The 25,043-nt window shown below is 49.1% G+C and overlaps 1 protein-coding gene across 1 annotated transcript; it reads right to left on the minus strand.

The window, feature by feature from the left end:
* Nucleotides 1-1,694: 1,694 nt before the first annotated feature.
* Nucleotides 1,695-6,130, minus strand: LOC144168655 (uncharacterized). The gene is made up of 3 exons (XM_077697600.1): nt 6,061-6,130; nt 5,670-5,710; nt 1,695-4,490 (listed from the first exon to the last, which is right to left on the minus strand). The coding sequence occupies exons 1-3, from the start codon at nt 6,128-6,130 to the stop codon at nt 2,700-2,702; spliced, it is 1,902 nt and encodes a 633-aa protein (XP_077553726.1). The 3' UTR covers nt 1,695-2,699.
* Nucleotides 6,131-25,043: the final 18,913 nt, after the last annotated feature.

Raw genomic sequence — 25,043 nt, forward strand, 5'->3', positions numbered from 1 at the left:
ATATTTTGGGGTAGAGGCTGGATATCCAACGCACCACGCCAGTCCTCTGGGATCGGGGTTCGCTCTTCTGCCTGATATGTGTAGGAGATGTGGAGGCGTTGTAAGAGGCATCTCCCAGCGTGCGACTTGGTAAGCCGCAGGTACTGGTTATGGAGATGGGCCTCTTTGAGTTCTCCGTACGTGTTGGTCATGCCCAAATCTTCAAGACGCTGGTTAGACGTGGAGATCGGGAGGTCGAGGGCGCGCTTGTATATCTTGCGGAGAATGCCTTCGAGCGTGTGCACATCACATTTGCGCAAACGTAGGTAGGGTGTCGAATATAGGATCCGACTGGTCACGAAAGCGTTGGCGAGGCGCAAAGCATCGCGGCTTCTGAGACCCCCCCGCTTGTTTGAGACCCGACGGACCATGCGGCCCACTTGATCCCCGACCATACGTAACTTGCGCAGGGTTGTGTCGACTTTCCTGCTCTTGTGTATGAAGAGTCCCAAGACACGGATTTCTTCGCGTTCCGGGATTGGCCCGGTTCGCAAGGAAAGTGCGATTTGGGTCGTATCTTTTGGTTTGGGGCGAAGATGCACGTACTCCGATTTTTCAGGGGAACATTCGAGGCCGCAGCGGCGCGCGTATTCATCTACGACCGATGCTGCATGCTGCAGGCTGGCCTCAATGCTGCCAAGGGAACCCTGGGTTGCCCACAGCGTGATATCGTCCGCGTACAGAGCGTGCCGTACGCCGGGGATATCCTTCAGCAGTGGGGGGAGATGAGCCATGGCGAGATTGAACAAAAGAGGAGAGAGGACCGCTCCCTGTGGTGTTCCTCGAGTACCCAGAGGGTATGGGCCATGCTCCTTGCCTTGAATGCGGAGGTACGACTGCCGTTCAGTCAGGAACTGACGGATGTACCTGAAAGCATTATACCCACAGTTCGTTTGGGAAAGATGGGTAAGAATGATTTTGTGGGCAACGTTATCAAAAGCCCCCTTAAGATCTAAGGCGAGGACTACCTTATCGTTACTTGGATGCTCGATCGGCTCAATGACGTCACGATGGAGTTGTAGGAGAATGTCCTGAGCAGAGCGATGTGGACGAAAGCCGTGCATAGTGTCGGCAAAAGTGTGCTGGGCCTCGAGGTAATCGGAAAGCCTATCCCTAACCATTGTTTCCATAAGCTTCCCCACACACGAGGTTAACGAAATGGGGCGTAGATTTTCGATGTTGATAGACTTGCCCGGTTTGGGAATAAAAGTTACCAGAGCCGTTTTCCAATCAATTGGTAGCGGTTCGCGCCCCTCCCAAATTTGATTGAAGTAGTCGAGGAGGTGAAGGTATGCTGGGTCTGGGAGGTTGGCTAGAAGCTTAACAGTCACTTGATCCCGACCCGGCGCCGTTCCTCGCTTCATTTTCGACAGGGCCGCCTTCAGATCATGGAGTTCAAAGCAACGATCCAAGTCTGCGTTCTCCGAGCCTGCATATGAGAACCCGGTTCGATGGAGTCCTGCGGGCCACAGATATATTTATCCCTAAGAGCCTGTGCCAATTTATCTGCGTTATCCGCGTAAGCGTGGAGCGCACGTTGAAGATGTTTTTGCGTTTCTGTGCGCGTTTGGCTAGGGTCGATGAGAGCCATGAAGAAACGCCACGTGCTGCGGTTGGACATATGCTTGGCGGCTTTGTTGCAGCGTTCTACCCAATTGGAGTCAGCGAGCTGGGCCGCGTACTCGGCCGCTTCCTGAGTGAGGGCTGCTATGCGGAGTTTGAGCTTACGGTTATGCTTCTGTCGGCGCCAACGGCGGACAAGGCTACGCCGAGCCTCCAAGATATGCAGTAGATGTTTATCCACCGCCGGCGTGGCCTCTGAGAGCTGAACCGTCTGCTCAGTTTGGCGAAGCGACGTCACAAGGTGTTGAGACCAAGTGGCGTAGCCTTGTTGAGCTATGGGGGCCGAAGTCGTGTACTCCGAACGGAACTTGTTCCAGTCCGGAAGTTTCGCTTGTTGATGGGGACGGGTAAGGGGATGCGTCCGAATTGTAGTGAGAAGAATGCAGTGGTCGCTGCCGAGGGTTTCATCGGTGTTGAGCCATTCTGCATGCCTGATGTGCTTGGTAAGTGTGAGATCAGGACATGTGTCCCGAGTTACAGAGTTGCCAATGCGGGTTGGGTGTGCGGGGTCCGTTTGGATAGTGAGGCCCAAGGTGGAAATAAGTTCCGCCAACTTTCTACCACGCCGTTCCTCCTTACGGTAACCCCAGTGAGGACTAGGGGCATTAAAATCCCCTACAATGACAAGCGGCTCCCTACCTGCCACCGTAAGGGCTTTGGTAAACACATCAGCGTAAGTTACGTTAGGCAGTTTGGGAGAACTGTAGATGTTCAGGATGTGTAGGGACGGATCTTGCTTCCTAAGCGGGAGGAGAGTCACCATAACGTACGAATAAAGCGGATCGCAGTCGAGATCCGCTAATTTGGCGGTGTAATTTCGATGTACGCAGAGTGCGGTTTGTGAATCCCTTTGGTGCACGGTATAATTTGTGAGAGCTACGTGCTCGCCCGTCTCCTGAAGGGCCACTACCGCGGGCAACTGCGGATAGGTTTCTAAGTAGAGCCGGAGAGCAGCCCGCTTACTGCGTGCCTTAAATCCGCGGCAATTCCACTGTAGGATTGTAAAAATAGCCGAATTTGCACGGTCGCAGCGCGATCTAGGGCCGTTGCCCGCCATCGTTAGAACTAAACGTGTGGGGGGCCTCCAGGAGAGCAAAGGGCTGCATAGGGGCTCCGCTGCTCGATCCGGTGCTCACTTCCGAGGTCGCAGTCGCACTGTTAGACTGCTCGTCTACCTCCGTCACCTTGGAAAGGGGCCGGGATGCTTGAGAACGAGATCCTCGCTTAAGCTTAGGACGGCGGGTGCTAACAGTGAGTTGGGACATCTGGGCCGCTATCTTGCCCGGGATGCGGTCAAAAGCGGTTTGGAGGGCGGCCGCCAATCGATTTTCGATCATGGTCCCTATGGACGCCATCTGGGCCTCTAGGTTGCTTAGGCGCTCCTCAAGCGGGCCGAGGTTCGCAGCGGTTTCCCTGTCTTCGGAGGGGGAACTATCCATCGCCTCCGGCGCCTGCCCGAGTGGTGCCGAATTAGGTGCGGACGAGCGGTTCACAAGCGCCTCCACCGTCTGCGTTAACGAGGCAACTTGGGCCTGTAACCTGCGGAATTCAATTTGTTCCCGTGTGGGAGTGGAAGGGGTTGGCGGTTTGGGTTGGGAGATCACGTAGGGTGTGGGCGAAAAGGCTGCCCCGCCCGAGCCGCTCACCTGGGATCCTTTCCGAACGCGGGCGGCCCACGATGAATCCCCCTGGGCAGCGGGTTTGAGCTCAGGTGATGGCTGGTTCGGTTTGGATGGGCCGGGAGGAGCCTGCCCTGTGTTAGGCTTCTTGGCCGTAGGTCCGTCCGGAGTTGGGCCTCGCCGGGAAGGCCCGATAGCCACCGCTCCAGGGCGCGGGGGCGGGTCAGTGTTGGTGGCAGGAGGCTGAGCCCCCTGCGGCGATTCCCGAGAGCCCGACTTCCGCGGCTTCCGTGGGCGTCGACGCTTTCGCTTCTTGCGGCCGGCTTGACCTTCCGATGGAGGAGTGGATGGCTTGGGTGGCGGCGCCCTGTAGCGTTCCTTACAGCGCCGGTCCCCGGTGACGTGGGAACCAGCACACAGAGCACACCTGGGCGTACACTCATGTGGGGCACGGGCGCCATCCGTGAGCGGCACCGCCTTTCCGCAGATGCCACAAAGGTCAGGTTTGGGGCCGGGACAGGCGTCGGGTCGATGTCCAACAGAGCCACACCGACCGCAGGCTGGAACAGTTTTCTTGTACGGCTGCACCGGGATCAGCAGGGCGTCGTAGGAGACGTACCTCGGCTTCACCTTGCCGGAAAAGGTGAGGCGCACCTTATTAGAGGTGCCCAGTCGCCGGACGTGTAGAATCTCGCCTTCAGGCCAGTAAAGGCTCTCACGAAGTGCGGCTTCGGTGTCGGAGCTGCGCACCGTCACTACTCCATAACAGGAGTCATGAGTGTCTGCGCGCAAGTACCCGAACAAGGGCACCGGTCCGGCGGGTGAGGGAACTGCAAGCTCACCGATAAGTTTGTCCGCTATGTGCGGGTGCGAGGTGTAAACTAAGATGAGATTTTGTTCCCGCACCATCACAACAGTGACTAGCCGTGTCGCGGTCGCTCCGAGGTGGGCGATGAGCGCGCGACCGGCCCCGTTCTCGGGGAAAGCGTTGGCGAGGGACAGCTGAGTCCGGGGTTTGAGCACAACGACAAAGTCCGTTGCTTTCGGCTTCGGCAGGGGTTGAGGATGCCACAAAAACCTCTTGTTCCCCCGCTGCGGGCCCGCGGAGCGCGTCGCTGGCTGCGCGTCGCAGCAGGCGTCAGCGTCCGGGTCGGCAGCCGTGGCCAGGGACGCAGCGTCGGTGGAGGCCGCCCTAAGTGCGTTGCTCGCCTGCTCAGGGGCAAGGCTCCAAACGAGCGAAGCGGTATGTAATGAAAGCCCACCGGGCATGCCGGAAGCTCTAGGTCACTTGCGACGTGATTAATGACTTTAAAATATGCAGCATAGCACAGCTTTCGCTCTAAAACAAACGTTTAGTTCACTGAGCCAGTGCCTAAGTATTTTATCTGCGTTGGAAGCTTCATAAGTGGTGGTTTTACAACGTTACGCAACCTACCGCCTGTTCTAAGCCACTCATTTGCACCCAGTCAAAAATTTGGAGAATACGGAGACTCCGTTGTTGAGATTCTTAAAAATTCCTCAACAAATAAGGGTTATAACCTAAGACGAAACGCAAACTCGGCTGCTCTATAATTTGCTTGGCGTGCATTATGGTGGCATAAGCTGTTGAAATAGGAAATCGTTTTGGGGGAATGCGTATGAAAGGAACTAACTTACTGATTCACATGAGGACAAAGCATGACTTTGTTTATTATGTATGAATTATTGTCCCCAAAACTAGGTCATCAGGCTAACGGACCATAACTAATCCTTTAGTGACTTAACTCCCGTTTCAAATTCAATGAATGATAACATACAAGTACTTTTTTTGCTAAACCCTGGCTTGTACAGTGCAACTCAACTCTTTTTTTGAAACTATCTATTTTCTTCTTAAAAAGTACAGTTTGGTGGATTATAGCAAGCGGTCTTCCTTTTTGAGGTAATAACCAATATGTGTATTCCTCAACAGCCGTAATATACCCTGTCATCACTTTTAGAGGCAATGCCCCGTCGTTGATTTGAAGAGAAAAGGTCACTCGGTAACCTAAAGAGACAGACAAGTGAATTTTTTTTTTTGGGGGGGGGGGGGGGGGGGGCATGTCATCCAGCTCATATGAAAGTCAGCGTTTTATATATTTGGGTAACCACCATAAAATTCTAAATAAATTAGCGGGAATATTTTTAATTTGGCACAAAACTTTCTAAAGTCCGAAAGGCGGCGCCATGTAGAGTCGAAACGTGACACTACCGTACGTGCCCAAGCAACTCCGTCAGTCTCAATGCGTGATTCAAAAACCACATAAAGGAATAGCAAAGACTGCACATTAATATTGTTTAAGCTGGAGACATGGTTTTCAATATCTCTTTTCATCTGACGCACAGTTAAGAGAATGTTGCCTCATGGCTCACTGGCATGGTGGCCAGCACTTCTTTTGGCAGGCCAGGTAATGCTGGGAGGTAAAAAAAATCAGTCAGCTTGCACAAGGGTGTAATTCTGATGTCCTACCACAGCTAAGTTCGTCTCACCAGAGGCCTCGAAGGACTCTGGTCTCATAAGCTAAACTGGACGAGCGCCATTTATGTCACTAAGGGCCATTTACCCTGTGTATATATATGGCGCTGGTCAGCAGAAGACCGAATGAAACGCAACGTAAAGTATATAAGTGCCGTATTTGTACTACGACCTCTGCAGTCTTCGCATACTTCATCGTCTGCCGCCGTAAAGTCTTCGTCGAGGGCTCCCTCAACGTTGAAATCTTGCACTGCTACTTCTTCTTTTTCTGGGCGATTGCATTATCACCTGGCAGCGTGGCGCCCTTCCTGAAGAGCAGCCTCTCCTTGGGCGTCCGGATCTTCTTTGGTCGCCTCATCCCCCATGTGCGCGGCACAGTGTCGGAGGAAATTCCGCCGCCACCAGCGACTCCGAGTTCCATAAGCGCAGGTGGTTGCCACTAGCAACGCCCATCGAATGACGTCAGGAGCAGACGACAGTCATTTTGTCGGAGACGCTGTTTGCTCAAACGCTGAGAGCCCCGTGCGCTTCGTTTTTTTTTTTTTTTATTTTGCGATCTTTCACGAGGATACCTGGATCCGTACCGGAGACTAGGCGTCTGCCCTGTTAGCTTTTACCATTTCCCTATTCAAAAAGCTCATTCTTTCAACCTCTACTCCCGAAATTTCTAACAATTCTCGCTTGTGATTATAGACGCTTTCTTCATTCAAATGTTTAAGTTTCTAATTTGCAGTTAGATGCAGCGGGCGCGTTAGCCCTCCTGACGTCAATTCCTGGGCTATGTGGGCACGACCCAACAGGCACTCTCACAAGTCGCAAAGCTCATACTTTTGTTCCAACCTCAACTTACGAATTATTTACGAATTATCGATATGGGCTTTCTTCATTCAAATGCTTAAGTTTCTGTTTTACAGTTTTGTGTACTGGGCACATTAGCCCCCCTCACGCCCGATTCCTGGCGAATCCACCGCGTGGGTATACGTGCCGCCGGATGCTCTCACGAGACGCAGAGCCCATTGCTTTGTTCCAACCTCTACTTCCGAATTTTTTTACCTACTCTCGCCGGTGATAATATGCGCTTTCTTCATTAAAATAACAAGTTTATAATTTACAGTGTTGAGACGCGGGCGCATTAGCACTCGTTATCCCCGATTCCTCGCCCATCCCCCGCATGCATATGTGCCGCCGGGCGCTCTCACGAGACGCACGCCCACGTGCGCTCGGCATATTCTAGATACTATAAGCGGCTGAAGTCGTCGCAACCTTCAGGGCTGCGCCCACCGCACCCTAATCCACAATGTGAATAAAAGTTATTTCACTCTCTCTCTCTCTGTTTATTGATGGCGCAACCAGACCTTCAACAGCTCTGCTGTTACAATCCTGATTTCAAAAGTTCTAGAGCGCTATAGCAAAAACGTTTTGGTTAAGTTGTCTGAAGTTATGCCCTTTCATTTGAGATAAGAGTAAATATACTCGACAGAAATCGGTTGTCCTCCCCTTTAAGTCCGGGCTCCCTTCTTACCCGTTGTCGCCGGTCACTGCAAGCTTGCATCGTTTAATCCCACTAATAGCCGAGCCAACGATGAAATCATGGGGCAGCCCATTAGCTAGACGTTAATGGAATCAAAAGGCCATAATTTTCTTTCGCGGAAACAAAGCCCAATGAAACCGCACACAGCCCCACAAAGTGGTTAAGGTATCGGGTTGTTCTTCTTCTCCTTTTTTTTCTTTGTCATGTACCGTAGATGAGGTTAAAAATCAGTTATAAGGTTAGGCTATTCATTATTTCAAAAAAGCAACGTTCGAAATAGGATGCCACAAATGCCAACACAGTGCGCCGGCCTCATCTTCTAGGCTGTGTGTGTTGCATTCCCCTGTGTAATTGTCCTTTCCCATTAATCTCCTCTCTCCAACACGCTCGCCTACCATTCATATTAACTCTTGGCCATAAAGCACACTTCTTTTTTCCCTGTGTTGATTAGCAGTAGACCTTCATTGCAACGTTCCCAGCAGCAACCGGACGCATGCCTTCATGCCTAGGCCTAGAATAGAAGCGGAGAAAGAAAAAAACACCACCAGCAAGTAGCTCATGGTTGGGTGCATGCGCCGATCCGCGGTGAAAGAGTATTCCAGTAGTGTCACCAGCAGACTGTGTCATACGTTGTCGCAATACACGTTTTTGGATTCTGGCGTCCTGTTCTTCGGGGGTTATACTCGGATGCTTTCTCGCAAAACTAAGGCAGCGATTAGATCGCTTGGCTGTGTTTTTTCCATGCTCGGGAAACAATACAATCCAAAGAATAACCCTAAAAGGGTGCAGAAAACATTGTATCGTCAACAGAGCGTGACATTAGTAGGGATGTTGCTTCCAGTTGAGTCAGCGGGAAAGCTTAATGCTTGTACAGACTACTGCAACAGTATGCGTTGGAGAATGAAATGACTGGGCGCCGGTATAAAGGAGCTGCCTGCGGCAGAGCCGACCTGACAAAATCAACAGTGCGTGCTGTGTCGCAGTTGACTTTGGGGTCTGCATTCTGCACGCTTTCCGGGAATATGGGCCTCGCAGCAGAAACAGAATCCCCTTGCATGTTGTGATGGCTGTGGGCGCCATTAGCTGGGCAATACATTTGAGTGCTTTATTCGTGTCCTCTTTCGTGAAATTCAAGACACGTGGGAATCAGTCCTCCGTGTCTGTTGTTGAAACCAATAGCTATCAGGAGCCACGTTACCACTTCTGAAAGACTTAGTGCGGGTACCTTAACGTCCTTAGATCATAACACCGGCAAATATACGTTTTGGGATTACAAGATACAGTTATTAAGACACACGCTACCACTTCGTAGGGAATTATGGTACGTATTGCTACGTCCTGAGTCACAGTAGGTTTTATGTTAGTGAGTGCAACATAAAAAAATATTCAAGTGCTGGTCTTAATTCTAGGGAGCTGTGAACCTTGTTCGATAGTTTTGTTTTCGTGGAGTGGCAGCTCCCCTTTCGCTGACCGCAACGGCTGACGCAGGACGCTACACAGTAACGAAACTGGCCTGAAAGGATCGGCAGTAGAGTGTCGCAAACAAAGTGGCCTTTTGCAGGTGCATGAAGGCTTTAGGAAACGTGCGTGACACCTTATTTAATTCCAATATGGATCGCTCTCTAGCCACGAAGAAGCTTCTAGCCATTCCTCATAGCCACGAAAAAGCACTCAGAGATTAAGGAAATTTCCTTCAAAGATAAAGCATCCGAAGATGAAAAGCATAATGTATAACGAAGGTTCTAGCCATCCCTTACAGCCAAAAACAAGCGTTCGAAGATAGAGTAAACTTCCTTCGAAGATAAAACATCCGAAGATGAGAAACATGTCGTGTAACCAAGGATGAAAACGAGAAAAGGAAAATGAAATCCACGACGTTTCTTCGGGTAAAGGGCGCCGTTCTGCGCAGCTGTAGGATTAAATATCGACCCTCTTTACATGTTTAAGTGAGAAGCTCTCTGTGAAGGCACAGTCCAATTGTGGTGGGCAACCTCGATAAGTGGTATGGACTATTTAGAAAAATTGTAAATTCTTTTCCGATTTTGTTTGTGTCCGAAACCAACACTTGATACAATATCAAGGGGCATTTATTTTAATGGGTGTTTTTCATGCGTCTGGAAATGTTTTAACGAGAAGACATTTCCGTACAAAATCTTATCGTGACTCCGTTGAAGTAGTGTTGAGGAAGCTCTAATCCCGGCATTAAAATGACCTGAACGCCCCACGCAGTGCAACGACACTCTAAAAATGAAAGCGAACGACAGATGATCGGACTTCTAAGGTATTTTGTGGATGGTGTTTTAGAGGGGGAAGATAAGAAACTGACCACCCGTTGAAGAAAGCAGCAATTCATATATTTCCTCTGAACTGATTTTCCACACTTCTTCATATTTCCCTCTCTTCTTCCCTTCCCGCCACTCCTGACTCCACCCAGCGTCCTCACCAACCTTTGATCCTGTGCCGTTTTGTCGACGTTTCAAACCGCTAACAGTCCCGCAGCGTTTATACAATATTACGTGATTTTTACCTTTTTTCCCCAAAATACCTCGTTTCTGACTTTCAGCTCAGCGTGCCTATGTATAACGTATTTTATATTTATTTTACTGCCGCGGTATTTTTGCCCAACACTACATGATATGACTATGAAATGGAGGAACGAAGGGGATTTTTCTTCATTGCAGATCCCAGCTGCGTCGTGCGAGCTGCGTATTCTGCAGGAGATCATTTTGGAGGCGACCGAGGCGACCGAAGAATACGAGGTTACCGACAAATTCGCAAAGATCATTCTGACAATGGAACGAAGGCATTGGAAAAGATTATGACTGTCTCCCTTCCTCTATCAGCTGGTGAAACCAAGACATGTCAGCGCAGCAAGCACAACAGCCGCGTCACCCCAGGGAGAAGCTTTGCGCCGATTCTAACGTTATTGCTTGCGCAATCATGCGAACGACAATGAAAATTGAAAGTGGGATATCTCAGAGCACAGACACGCTAGAGGATTTCCTCCAACAGATGCTGTGTAGAAATACGACTGCCTCTGACTTTTCAGCACGAACATACGCACTTACTACGGTCAACAAAAAGTTCATTATGCAATTTTAGTAATTACCCTGGTGACAGCGATAATTATCATCTAACTTTGTGTCACCCTGGCCGCCTAGCTGATTTGCACAGACGGCCTTCGCGTGCCTCCAGGGCCTAGTTTTAATAAAACTACAAAGCTTTATTTTGAAGGGACTCGCCACCAGGTGGCCGAGCTGTTCGAACGCCCTTCGCATCAGCTCCGAACAAAACCATGGTTCTTCAATTAGTGCGCCTCTACACCGGGCAACTGAACCGCCTCAACGAATTTTAACCTTCCGGGACCCTGAAAAGTGAGTTCCCTGACTCTCCCGTGATTTTTACGCCCGAGAGAAACATCTTTCTCTCGCGACTACGCCGCCGCGGAGCTAAGCCTGACCTTCAGCGCCAGCTCGGTTCCACCTGCTCCTCGCCTGCACCGGCCTGATCACGTGCGCCTGGCTGTGCACGGGCGCGTGCTACTAGCACGCGCACCTCCGGCTGCGGCGCCCAGCTCCTCATCGTCGGCCTTAATGGCAGACGCATCAAATTCGTTCGCTCCGGCGGCCGACGCCGCGGCGGACATGGAGTTCGAGGGACCCACTATGTACACGAGCACGGACCCTACTGCAGCAACGATTATGCTAAATCACGAAGACGGCCGGACGCTCGCCATCGTAGCGGGCGAAGACGCCTCACCCGCGGACAACGACGGCTCGATTACAGCTGGCAAGAAGTTACAACGCCGACATGCCGAGGAACCCACAGGTAAGCCAGTCCTTACCTCCGCAGCCTCGCAGCCTACACGCACCTCGCGTTTCGTAAAGCAGGTTACCGCCAAAATCAGCAACGCATCTCGCATGCCCGTTTCGCTACCGAGAGAATACATTAAGATTATAATCCGACCACGTGGAGGGCTACATGTAGCTAGGACGGAGGCCACTCGCCTCATGACGGCCATCTTCTCAGCTGTAGGAATCACCATGCAGGAGTCTAAAATAGACACCATATGTACTAATCCCACTCAGAATATTATCATAATCAGCACGCCAAGTGAGGACCACGCTCGCAAATATGTTCAAATCAAGCAGCTGCAGATCGGTAACACCGTGCATGAGACCTTTGCGTACGTCTCCGCACCTAATGAAACTACGAAAGGAGTTATCAGGGGTATCGACCTCTCCGAAACGCACCAAGACCTCCTGGCCAGTATCGTTAACGAGGCGAATCCGCTCGCCCTAGAGGCCCACAGAATAGGCAACACCACGACAATTATTGTCGCTTTCGAACGTACTAAGGTCCCCAACACAGTCAAATATGGAGCCATGATAGTGAAATGTAGCCTCTATAGGCAACACCATGAAGTTTGCCGCTGCTGCGGTAAACTGTGACACCGAGCAGATGTGTGCCCCTTCCCGGAGACCAAAGTGTGCTTTGCGTGCGGGGAGCCTAACCCAGGCCTAACGCACGAAGCCACGTGCAAACCCCGATGCAAGCTCTGCAACGGGGCTCACCCCACTGGAACCACGGCCTGCCGCAAACGTTATAAGACACCTCATGTCGTAACACAACGACGTTGGGAAAAAGAGCGGCAAAGGTCGGGAGCGGTGAAACAGCTGCCGCCGCCCACCACGGAAAATTTCCCGCAACTGCAACCAAGAGCGCGCGCTAATACACAGAGGACGGACATCAATGGTGACGTCAAGGCAAATGCAAGCAGCGGAGCGACGAACAATGTGAACCGCCAGACAATGCAACGCGCAGGCAAGGCATGGGCTACGGTGGCTGCTGGGCCAACTGCTTGGCAATCCAGCCCTAACAACACCGCCGCGGATTCTAGAGTTAAGCAACTCGAGACGGAACTACAACAAATGCGCGGGGAGAACGCGAGATTGCGGGAAAGGATGGAAGAGATGAATCGAAAATTCGAACTGCTCCTGATCAGCGACCACAAGCAGGCACCACAACCTTCTGCCATGCAACTACCATCACCTCCGCAAGAGGAAGATCCGGAACCCATAGTAGAAGATCAACCAGAGCACAGCCCCCCCACAGCGTGTAACACAACTAACGACGAAAAGCAAGACGGCACCCTAAGTGTTGAGCTGGAACCTAGAGTGAAGCGAAGGGCCCTCCTCACCAATAGACGCACCAGCCGGAGTGCGGAGGAAAGGATTACGTGGCTAGAAGAGGCTCACAAGCAACACGTCGAATCTACCAACAAGAGGCTGTCGACTCTGGAAGCAACAGTGGCAGACCTCGTTGTCCGCGTCTCCAACATAGAGAAGATTCTCTCCCAAATACAGGAAACACTCCAGAATTTTTGCCTTTCATCACAACACCGTCCAGACACCCATCCATGATGACCTGGACACCACCGACAGAACTTACGGTATGGCAATGGAACATGAACGGGATTCACGGCAAGAAGGCAGCACTCATCCAAACTATCAAGCATGCTACAAAACAGCCGGAAATCATCCTCCTGCAGGAAACACACTGTGAAGCCTCCACGAACATACCAGGGTACCGCTCCTACCCCAGTTCAGTACCCAAGTCCACAGAGAAGTGGGCACGGGTCAGGGGAGGAGTATGCACCCTGGTGAAGAAGGGACTAGTCTACCTAGAACACGATCTCAAGCACACGACGAACACGGAGCATCTCACGGTCGAGGTGGTCGTCGGCAAGAGGGGCAAGAGGCATAAAGAGCAGATTTACATCACGAACATCTACACCAAACCCAAGTATTCATCACAACGCTACGGTACCCTCATCCGCAAGATCAAGCAGCTGGCGAAAGACAATACTACACTCATCTGTGGCGACTTCAACGCCCAACACACTATATGGGGATACCAGCGCACGACCGCGAAAGGCCGGAATCTCCTGGAGGAGACCCAGAACGCCGATTATCACCTCATCAACGATATATCCACCCCTACGAGGCATGGCACATAAGTACAGCGCGACTCCAACCCAGACCTTGCATTTAGCAACATTACGAAGGTGCGGTGGCGTAACACCCAGGAAACACTTGGCAGCGACTACTGCATCATAGAGATCATCATCCCTCTCAACGGTCATGCTGCTCCTCCACGCAAGCAAAAGCTCACGGACTGGAACAAGTTCCGTGCCAGCCTTGAGACCATACCCAGCCACATCGACGACATCGAAGAGTGGACAGAGGCACTGCTCAGCGAAGCACAGCAGGCTACTACAGAGATAGAGACCGACGAGGACATGCCAAACATGGACAGCCGGTTAGCACACCTACTCGAAGCCAGAGACTCACTGAAGAAGAGATGGAAGAAGCAGCGTCATAACCGTAAACTCCGCAAGCGCATCGCCCTGCTCAACCGCGAAATCGAGAAGCACTGTGCTGTGCTATGTCGCCAACAATGGCATGCAATCTGCCAAGAGGCTGATGGTCAGATCCACAAGAGCCGTACGTGGCGGTTACTCCGCCACTTGCTGGATGATAGCCAGACCAAAGGCACACAGCAGTACACCCTGGCACGCACCCTGCTCAAGGCACGGAAGGAGTTGGGGGACGAAGAGGTCTGTAAGCGCCTCAACGACAAGTACTTGCCAGCAACGCCACCCTCTCCTCTTCCGAGCTAGACGGGGGATGCCAACCCCAAGCTCGACGCAGACATTGAGGAATGGGAGGTACGGGCAGTACTCCAAAAGATCAACAGCAAGTCTGCGGCAGGACCCGACGGAGTCTCAAACAAGCCGCTCCGCAACCTCAGCGACGGGGCAATTACGGCGCTGACCAAGTTCTTCAACGAACGCTGGCGCAGTGGCACGCTGCCCCCCAAGTGGAAGGAGGCACGAACGGTCCTCATCCCTAAGCCAGGCAAACCACCGAGTATCGAGAACCTTCGTCCGATATCCCTAACATCCTGTGTCGGGAAAGTCCTCGAACACGTGCTGCTCAACCGATGGCAAGATTATCTCGAAGAGAACGGCCTCTACCCGGACACCATGCTAGGCTTCCGGGCGGGACTGAGCACTCAAGACGCCATGCTCCTCATCAAACATGAAGTCATTGACAGACCATCCACGACCACAAGCCCAATGGATAACCATGCGATACTTGGCCTCGACCTGAAGAGTGCGTTTGACAACATCCACCACTCGGCAATCTTACAACAAGTATCGCGCCTCAACATGGGAGAACGCACGTTCCATTATGTCAAAGACTTCCTAACCGGCCGCACCCCCACCATCGTGGCAGGGGATCTGGAACTACCAACCAAGAAACTGGGGAGTACGGGCACACCGCAGGGGGCCGTGATCTCGCCGACACTGTTCAACCTGGTCATGATTGGAATGGCCGAACGCCTACGTGCCCTCCCGAAGGTCAAACACACCATATACGCAGATGATATCACTCTCTGGATGGCCGGTGGTATTGACGGCGAGATTGAGGCGTCCCTACAACAAGCCATCGACGTGGTTGAAGAGCACCTACAAGACACGGGTCTCCAATGCTCTCCGGCCAAGTCAGAGCTACTTCTGCTACTGCCGCGTCGCAAGTTCAGAGCCGCTCACATGCCTGACATACAGCTCCGCACAAAGGACGGCACTACCATACCACGCGTCCACACGCTACGTGTTCTGGGTCTCCACATAGAGGAACTTCGTTACAACGGTCACACAGTAAAGCTATTGGACTCCAAAGTCTCAAGAGCCATCAGTCTCATCAAGAAGATTTCAACCAAGTATGCCGGGATGAGAGAGCACAACCTGCTCAAGCTTGTCCAATCCTTTGCCATCAGCCACCTGGCCTATGTCGCGGCTTTCCATGATTGAACCGACCTAGAACGCAGAAAATTAGAGGCACTCATTCGCAAAGCGCACAAAGCTGCACTTGGTCTCTATAATCACACCAACACCGAACGGCTACTAGGGTTAGGCGTGCACAACACACTAGGTGAGATCGTCGAAGCTCAACAGACAGCACAGCTCACGCGTCTCGCACAAACTAGAACAGGCCGGGCAATACTGAAGAGGCTAGGGTATCAATAGAGGCTGCAGGAGGGTAGGGACTGGCTGCCGCTTCCGCGGGAGCTACTCCGACAGTTGCAGGTCGCCCCCCTCCCCCGCCACATGAACCCAGAAGAGAATTACGAACGAACGCTCGCCAGAGCCCGAGCGCTTACGGCCACTCATTCCACCGACACCGGGGCCTTCTACGTCGATGTGGCTAGGTACCCGGACCGCAAGAACACCTACGCGACCGCCGTCATCGCCGCCACCACTGGCCAGCTCTACACGGCCGGCAGCATCGTCGCATCTACCACCGAGCAAGCAGAGGAGTTAGCCATAGCGCTGGCCCTCTCCAACCCCAACTGCACTACCATCCTCAGTCACTCGCGGACTGCAGTCCTGCGCTTCGCCGAGAACAAAGTACATGGAACAGTCATCCTGCCACTGTGTTCACTTCGTCTAATCTGCATGCATCAATTGATCAGCTTTTTCACATGTAGAAAGTTTTTTGCCGTTTGCCATTTTTATTGGTAGAGATTGTATAATTACATTTTGCCTGATATGCTATGTTTTTATCTTTCCACTCCTGCTTGGGCCTAATTCTGGCCTGCAGTATTGTCTAAATAAAAAAAAAACATCCGAGTGTAGTGAGGGTGTGCGGGGCCCTAAGACCATCATCGACGGGCGTGTGCATCAAATGGTTCCCAGTCCACATGGGTATGGTAGGACCCGAATCGAACCGCAATGAGGACGCGGACCGGATGGCGAGTGCGCTCACTAGACGCAACGCCTGTCCGGCTCCCCCACTTGCGGAAAACTACGACAGCGACGATGAAGACTTCACCCCGATTAACACATACGGAGAGGTGCTGAAATGGTTCAGAGAAACCAGAATACAGTACCCAGGTCCCCACTCCAACCTCTCTAGGCAAGAGGCAGTGATCCTCAGACAACTCCAAGTGCGCTCGACGTGGACCCCGGTGTGGGCCAAACACGTCCATCCTGAACTACAACCCAGTGACGTGTGTGTGCTATGTGGTGTTAATCGCGCTACTATGGCGCACATGCTATGGACATGCTCAGTGACCCCGGAACCCACGGATGTGCTTCCTCCTCACCTTGCTCGTGCGGTGTGCAAGGAAGACTTTGACTCCCAACGAAGGGCCGTCCAGTTTGCTCTGGAGGCCCTCCAACACCAGCAATCGAGGACGCTGCCTCCCCTTCAGGAGGCTGGTACCCCTGATTAACTTCTAGCCGGCCAATAAAGATGTTCTCTCTCTCTCTCTTTCTCTCTCTTTATTTTGAACACCCAACCTAAACTGACTTAACACAAGCTAACCTAGATACCTAACGTATTTTGCCAATTCACAGCCAAATATGGGTATAAAACATTCCCAATTATCCAGCGACATAACAATGCTGCGCAATAGGAGGAAACTCTCTGGAATCTTCAGCGATTTTTGCAACGTTCAAGAAAGATATTTTAGAGACATTCAAAAGAAAAAAAATCAGTAAATATTACCGTCTGTTTCCCAGCTCACGAGCAAAAGTAAGCTCTTTGCCGAGTAGGCGCTATGCTTGCCTTTTTGAAGCACTTTCATAAGGCATATCCTGGATAATGCATTTCCTTTTCTGGCCGTTTTGCCAATGCATCAACAATATTTTATTACGGTACTTATAGTTCCGTAAAGTGACGTTTCATGGGTTTTTGCGAATAGAAAAATCAAATCGCTGCATTTGGGTTTGCGAATTCAGCCTATCCAGTAACAAATCTGCTCCTCCTTAATACTCGGTAGTATATATTTTCCTGGAAATTTGCCCATGCAAAACGTATAAATCTACATTTTCCTGCACTTCATTACCTAGGTAGGAGAGCCGCCTACTACCTGGATGGAAAACTTGTTTAGATTTCCTAATGTTTATCGTCAGGTGGAGGACTTAGCTTGACATATGAATGACCTGAACCATTGTTTGCAGGTGTGTTGAGCAAGAATAAATCTGTTACTTCATTGGTTGTCAATAGTGTTAATTTAGGTTGAAATTGAGTAATTCATTCTAATATAGGGTTCGTAATGGGTGAGAAAGGAGGCGTCAAAGTAGTAAACAGTAAGCTCAAAGGCTCATACACCGTGTCTGCGGAACAGCCTTCTTCGTTTTGGAAAAAAAGGTCCCCGCATTCGTTTGCCTGTTATTTTTTTTCGTAAGCAGTAGTAGGTTTATTATGCCTGAAATAAACAGCGCCTTGGCAACGCCCCAATATTGTTCGACAATTCAGTTCTTTGTGGGACCTTACACACATTTTTGCTGCTTCCGCCTATCGCAGGCGTTACGGACAACTCCCCTGAATTGAACGTTCCGGGTCGTTGGAACTTTAGAAAAGAGCAGTAGGGTTTTCGTTCTACGTTGGAAGGTGTTCCGGTCCATTGTAACTTCAAAAAATGGGATTTCCTTGAGCGTTCTTAGTCTCTCTCGCAGAATCCTTACTTTTACACATTTCTCGCACAACAGGATTGATTTTTCTTCGCGTTGGACGCCTCGGATCGTTGCACGGGCAGCGAAAGAGGCTGGGTATTTTTAGAATAGGCTTAGATGGATAAGACGCAGTAAGCGACAATTTTGTCAGATCTCATCTCGTTCGTCCTTCATACTAATGTTATATCAAGTAAGGAATCTTACGTTTTCAGATCATGTAAACAAAAAAAAAACAGTTTTTACGCTTTCCAGTGGCATTTGTTGTCCGCTTCTTTCCACAACACGCAAGAAAAAAAGAAGAGGTTCGCTCAAATACTTCGAAGCAATTACCTGACGTAAACTTCATCGTTGGGAAGGTCTTTGCGTAAACTTCGTCTGGAGCTAGTTAGGGAGAACAAACTTACGCTAAATTTCTTCATTAGCAAAGACACCTTTCACTTTTTTTTTGCTCAGGTTCCTTTGTTTATTGATGTATCCTGGGTTTTAAACTGAGGATTTCACTGGCTGCGCCACCTATCATGAAGACGAGTACAGAAGCATAACCTTAGAGCATTCACTTTTCTTTCTTTCTTTCCCATCCTGGTAATAAGGATGGCCATGTGGGCTGGCCCTTACTTCTTCTAACAAATCCTCATTACCACAAAGTTGTGGGGCGCTGTCGAGAGTTTAACGAGGCCCCCAAGAATGTGGGACAGGAGGGTCCTCTAAAAGCCATACCACCGAAAGAGAGGGAGAATCAGTAAGCTTCTTCGTTAATTACCTGCGTATTAGACAAATCTGCATTACCGTCAAATTCTCATTTTTTGTTTCTGTGTGTGTTCACGCAGGGAAAATGAAAGATGAAGAAAAAAACGAAGCGCAACATCGGCACATCACTCAACATGCAGAAGCTGCTACTAAAGTTTTTGCTCCTGGATGTTCTGGAACTATGTTCTGAGTAAAAGACCTCTCTCTCGCCGTCAAAAGGCCCTTGGTCGCCCTTTGATCTTTTGCGTGCAGTAATTAACAAGCTGAACCGTCTCCTTTTTTGGTAGCTCGGCGGAAACCTTATACTATGTGGCTCGGTTCCAGTCATGAACTTCGCTGCGGTAACTGAATGGGTAAAGCGTCGTGCTGCTGAGCCATGGCCGCGGGCTTCATCATTGTGGCGGCGGCCATCATAGTTGTGGAAGGAAAGGACGAAAACGCCAGTGTGTCGAGATTTCGGCTTATGGTAAAGATAGCCAAATGGCCTAGATTGCTGGAGACATCCACTACAACGCGCTTCATAGCCCCGGTTCAGCTTCGGTGCGTCAGATCCTAAAACTAAAAAAGGAAATCTGCAGAAAGATCGGGAATTGTCCACTAATGGTAAGCATTCTTATTCCCTATAGTGTGTGTTCCTTACAACCAAATATGGCTGTGAGTAGCGAAAACGTGGGATTCATTTATTATTTTTGTTTTCTATTTGTTTATTTTCGCCAATGATATAAATTTATACCATTATAGCGATGGAGTGCCCTTACTTCACTAATTATATTTTTTTCCACAGATAAAGGAGTACTGCAGAGTTGGTCCATTTACCCTAGTTGTTATTTATATCTCCAACGTTAGTTTGCGGTCTTTCTTTGTTTAGCTTTAGCTTTCGGGGTGGAAAGGGGGGGGGGGGTGGAGTGCATAAGATGCATATTTTCGTTTTGTCAGAGCTTTTTGTGAAAATTTTATTTTTTTCTTATTTTCGGATTTTGAAAATTCTGTCGTGAAAATTGTCTGCATTTACGCTACTATAACGATTACGCGTGTTACTTTTGCCAAATCTGCATTTTTGCCGGAATGCATGGTGTTAAACGGCTCGCCATTTTCTCAATTTTGTATTCGTATTGTGAATGTTTTTTTAGGACTTCTTTCGTTTATTCATCGGTTTTGGGGGGAGATGTATGTGATGCATATTTCTGATTCTGTGAGGTCATTCTTGTGAAAATATTGTTTTTACTATTTCTTCATTATTTTCTTAGTTTTCCAAAATTCCCTGTCAAATTATCTTGATCCAAGTTATTATAACTACTGAAGGTGTTACTTCCGCAAAATCAGCATTTTTGGGGAAATGTGGGGTGCTACACGGTACTGGCTACGGGAATACTGAGCAAAAAAATGCTACGCATTAAAATCCGGTCACTAGCTGCACCACTCAGTTCCATCGACGTCGCTGCTATTATTTTGTTCATAGGAGTACAGGGCGAACCCAAATTTTTGAACTTCCTCCAGTATATGATTTATTTTTGTTTTTAAAGTTTCCCAAAGCGACTCAGTTTGGCGAGAAACGGTGCATTGAATGCCCTGTTCCTGAATCGCCACGACGTCGTGGATTCGGTTGTTTTCACCCGCAGAAAAAGTGATCATGAAGCCGCTACAGTCACGGTGGTGTGCTAAAAAATAGCAATGAGCTGGTGTCGTTCAAGAAGTTTTCACATGCGATACAGGTAGATTTGATGGCGTAAATAGAGAACCTGACGCCCGTAGTTTATCGAATGCAGCTGCTATCCATAGATTAAAAAGTGGTGAAGGATGTTGAAAAAACGAACAATTGTATTTGGTGGACATTTGTGACCCCAGAACTTGCAAATAAATAAAATGCACATCAGTTTGGGCCGCATCGTTTTCTGGGTCATTGGCGCACTACCATTTTACATTTTGCAGAGTAATTATCTTAAACGTAAAAAAAACAACTAAGAAAAAGTAGAAACACAGTAGCTTCGATGACAATGTAAATTGTGTGGTTATTGCGGGCGTGGTGTTTGATCATTTGATAAAATTGTCGCTATTAGGTAGTTCATTTGGAAGTAAGTTTGAAGTACACAGTCTCATAGTTTATCCCTTTACAGAACATTGAGCAAATGAATGCATGTTTGTACAAACCACGACAGCCGGAAACACTACCAAAAGAATGTTCTATGCTCTGGCCAATGTTATTTTTTTTTCATAAATAAAAGGGGGAATAGGCCTTTTGTGAAGATAGCCTCCTCAGTATGGAGTGTGAGTGTGACGTGTATTTTATGCAATGTGGCAGATACCTTATTTTGCGGAGGGCAAAGTAAACAGCGGTGCTAAATCTTTGTGGGCTATCCCTTTTGAAAGGATAGCCTTTTCAAGAATAGCGAATAAGACAAAAGAGAGTGGGGAATAAAGGCGTCGCCACGCGTGTGTTTAACTTTTTTTTTTTCACGCGGATAAGCACTTAAAATAGCACGGATAAAACGCATAGCAAGCGACGTTGACGTTGGAACCAAAGCACGTTCGAAGAATGTGTATGATTTAGCAGCGCGCGTGTTGTCTGGGTCTGCGGGTCCTCGTGGAGGCATGTAAGAAAAAACACAGTTTTGAGTCGCCATGAAATGCCGACGCTCCCTCGAATACCTCGAAGGTTCGCAGGGCTGTGTGGCACGACCTAAGAGTGCAGCGACGCACGCAGCGTGTACCTCTTTCTGCACCGTTATCGTGTTTGTTCTCATGGTGTGTGTGGTTAACGGCATCGAGCTTCGGTTGCACACGTACCGCTGGTAGAAACTTCGGTATAAAAAACAATAAGCGAAAGAGTGTGTATCTCACGTGGAATTTAACGGTGTTTTTCTAACAAAAGAATGACTTTCAGTTACTAAAGTTGTTGTTGATTATGTCCAACATCAGATACTGATATTCTTGGCCCTTCGTTCTCCAACTTTAATAAATGTTTTCAAGAACTAAGACATAAACGTTGTATCTTTGGTGCTGGCTGGTTCATGTAAAAACAGGGGAACTTTAAGAAATGCGGCTGAAATAAACTAAAATATTCAGCGCCCTTCCACTCGGAGAAGAAGAATGACCATTAAAGCGTGGCCCAGTGAAAGGTGCGCACGAAACAAAAGGCATTTGTTTGTAATATGCGACTGAGCATACTTTTTTCGGGAATTAGCTAAATGAAACTGAAAATCCCTACAGTTTAACTCTAGCCGCGATAATAGCTTTTAGATCTTTTGTATTTATCATTGTTCTTTAGTAAGTCATTTTCTGCGTAATTATCTTTTTAGTTACCTTTTTACATTTTTTAAATACATACATCCATTTTCAATGTATTTGATTTACTCGTCATACCTCGGTGGAACGGGAAGGGTGTCAGTTCATGAGCCAGTTTAATAAAGTTTAACTCTAGCAGACAAACATCAGTCTGTACGCTTCCCTCCCGCGTCGCAGGCATCTTACCCAAACGGGTCGACTACGGAAGACAGCAGTCCCGGCGTATTCGGCCGTGGGGAATCCACGTTGAAATCTGCCACCAGCACAACGGGGCGGGCCATCGGTGTTGTTGTGGTTGTTTATTGATTCACTAAGAAAGTGGAAGGGAAGAATGCACTGCTGATATTATTCCCTCCAGTGACAGGGTGCACGAGCGTACAACGAAGTGCGGAGGACCGGAATACAGACAAGGAACTTTATTGATGGTCCTGAGAGCCTCTGATTGCCTACTTTTCAGGGGGGTGATGAAGCAGCGGGCGGCTCCCACGTTGGGACGGGAAGGCCAAGCTTCACTGCCGCATCGTGGGCTCTCTGGATAGCCCATAACTGACATGAAAACTCGGAGCTTTGTAGCGCAGACCTCCACTTGTCTCCGGTGCAGCTATTCCGGTGCAGCTATTCGGGTGCAGCTATTCGGGCCTCTCTGTAACGAGGGGACATCCCCAGAGCATGTGCCCTAAATTACTTTTCTGACTACATCTCGGGAAGTCTGAAGTACAGCCGTCTGGATTGATGGAGTGAAATAAAGCCAAGATTGGATACGATCGTGTCTGAAGCATGCGCAGTGTGATACCCAGTGGTCTGGTTATTTTACCATGGGCTAGACAGTAGACTCTACTGTCACGGTAAGGTGTTTAGGTATCTCATTGAAGGGGTAAAGTATGTCTCGGGACTCGACAAGCCTAGGTTCAACAAGATCTCGACTCACATTCGCGTCCGTGCGGTAGCTCTTGGGTGCGAAAAATGTCTTCTAGAAGAACTTGCCAACGGTTTGGCAGGCACCGCTGGATAGAATACCCTACTGTAATGACAGATTCCCAAGCCGCCTGCCAGAACTTCCTGCTAGGCCGCATGTCACCCGCGGCAGTAAAAATTCTTCTACGTGTACGCCAACTCCCAGGAAATGCACATAATCTGGACCCCGGGCATGAGTACTTCGGGGGAAACGAGGCGGCGCACGTCGCTGCAGCCGTTCATAGCTATCGGGCCATTTCTCAAGAAGGCGAAAACACGCAGTCCCTTCGCTGCCCAAACCTATTACTCTTTCATCAAGAACGGAAATCCCAGCCCAGTACCGCCATAAACAACGTCGACAGTTCCCATTACCACACTCCCATTTATCCTGAGCCGAGGTGACCGCCTTTCGCCTGCTTCAGATGAACTTCTATCCCCACGTCACTTTCCTCCTTTTCATGTACCCCTTACTCTACTACGCTACCTCTAATTTCTGTCCCCAACCCGGCACCCTGCACCACGTTGTATGGGAGTGTCAGAAAACCCCATACCTTGCCCCCACTCCTTAGCCAACCTACGAGCAGTGGGAGAGCCAGCTGGCCAGCACCGATCTCTCAAACCAGCGTAGCCTGGTGGAGACGGCCTGGACAGCAATCCCGGACCAAGGCTTCGCGAAACGGAGGAAGCTCCCCACCGGGCGCGCGCCCTACCATCGACGCCTGAAGCTCCTCGCAATGAAGTTTATCCATCCAGTCATTCTAAAAAATTATCCACGCATGCCATATGTGAAAACGCAAGCATATAAAACGTTGCTGTAATGAATAAATGAATGAATCATTGACATAAGGATGGTGACTCGGGCTAAGTGGGGGCGGGTGGGGAGGGCGGTGTAAATAATTTGGGTGTCAAATAAGGTGGGCGTCATATCAGTCGGGTGGTGTCACATACGTTCACAGCCTTGCAATAAAAACGTTTTTTTTCTATAACCATGCTGCCATTGCGCTTCATCTCAAGGTGAAACGTACTTTGCCCTCACATTTATAGTAAAGGCAACAAAAATGCTCACCCTTTCTACGCCTATAAAAACGATAATCACACCATCGCTTCATGCGAAATCGCTACCTTGACCACGAGCGCTCCATATCGGTTTCCTATCTTCGAGATTCTGCTGCACCACGAAGCGGGTGTACCCCTGCACCCAATACAAAAGCGAGACGGAAAGAACTGTGTGATAGACAGAAGGCAATTCAATCAGACCTCTGGGCTTTAAGTGACAGGTTAAAGACGTTGCAGCAAGTCTTGAAGATTTGCAGAGACCAGGCAGCTACAAAATCTAAGGTACAAAAAGAGCGATTGAAAGAAAGCTTTGAAGAAAAGCTTTCTTTCTTTCCAAACTGATTAGTTTAGAACAGAACTGTCGGCAAAATAACGCAAGAATTTAGCGAATTCTGGAGAGAAAAAATGGAAGCACATATGAACTGAAAGGAAAAGTCGTAACTGGAAGTTTTCAGAAAAAAACGTGCTGCCACTATCGCGTTGCCGAAAATAAATACGGGATTGAAAAAAACCACAGAGGAAATCAATATAAGGTGATAACTTCCAACCACATCCAGCGATGTCGAGATGGACACAAAGTAAAGTTTCCAGTATCTGCAAAATGTTTAAAAAATCAGAGAAGCGGCTTTTTTGTTGCTGGTGGCTCTTCGACAGAAGCTTTGCTGGAGCTTCTCCGGAAACCTTCCCTGAAAAAACAAATCAAGCTAAAAGTGAGGAAAGTCGGGTTTGAGCGCGTTACGTAATTACTCACCGCCAGCGATAGAGATTTTAGGGGCTTTAATATGGACACGCGAGTCTATATTCGGCGTACAAAGAGGTCAAGATGTAATAAACATTGTTTCAGAAACAATGATGTTATTTTCAACATTTTTAATGCAGAAATTTCTGATCAACAAAATTGCACAACTGGAAGCCATCCTAATCAGTCATGATTGGCGTATAGTTTGGTTAATAAAACATGGCTTCGACGGAACTTTGAGAATAGTAAAGTGGCACCGCTTGGTTATAAACTAATCTGTAATGACCGGTGGTACCACGGTCGACGAACAGCAAAATGAGGAAACAGATTACGGTGTTCTTCTAGCTTCCTGGCATTCAACACTCTAAAAGCGCTTGGTGGGACATTAAATCCGCTATCATGGTGATTTGCTATGCGCAAAATACAAATAATCT

The sequence above is a fragment of the Haemaphysalis longicornis genome, unplaced genomic scaffold, assembly GCF_048455015.1.
Source record: "Haemaphysalis longicornis isolate Haplotype H1 unplaced genomic scaffold, Haemaphysalis longicornis Haplotype H1 scaffold_2, whole genome shotgun sequence".
In the NCBI taxonomy this organism is placed as follows: Eukaryota; Metazoa; Arthropoda; class Arachnida; order Ixodida; family Ixodidae; genus Haemaphysalis; species Haemaphysalis longicornis.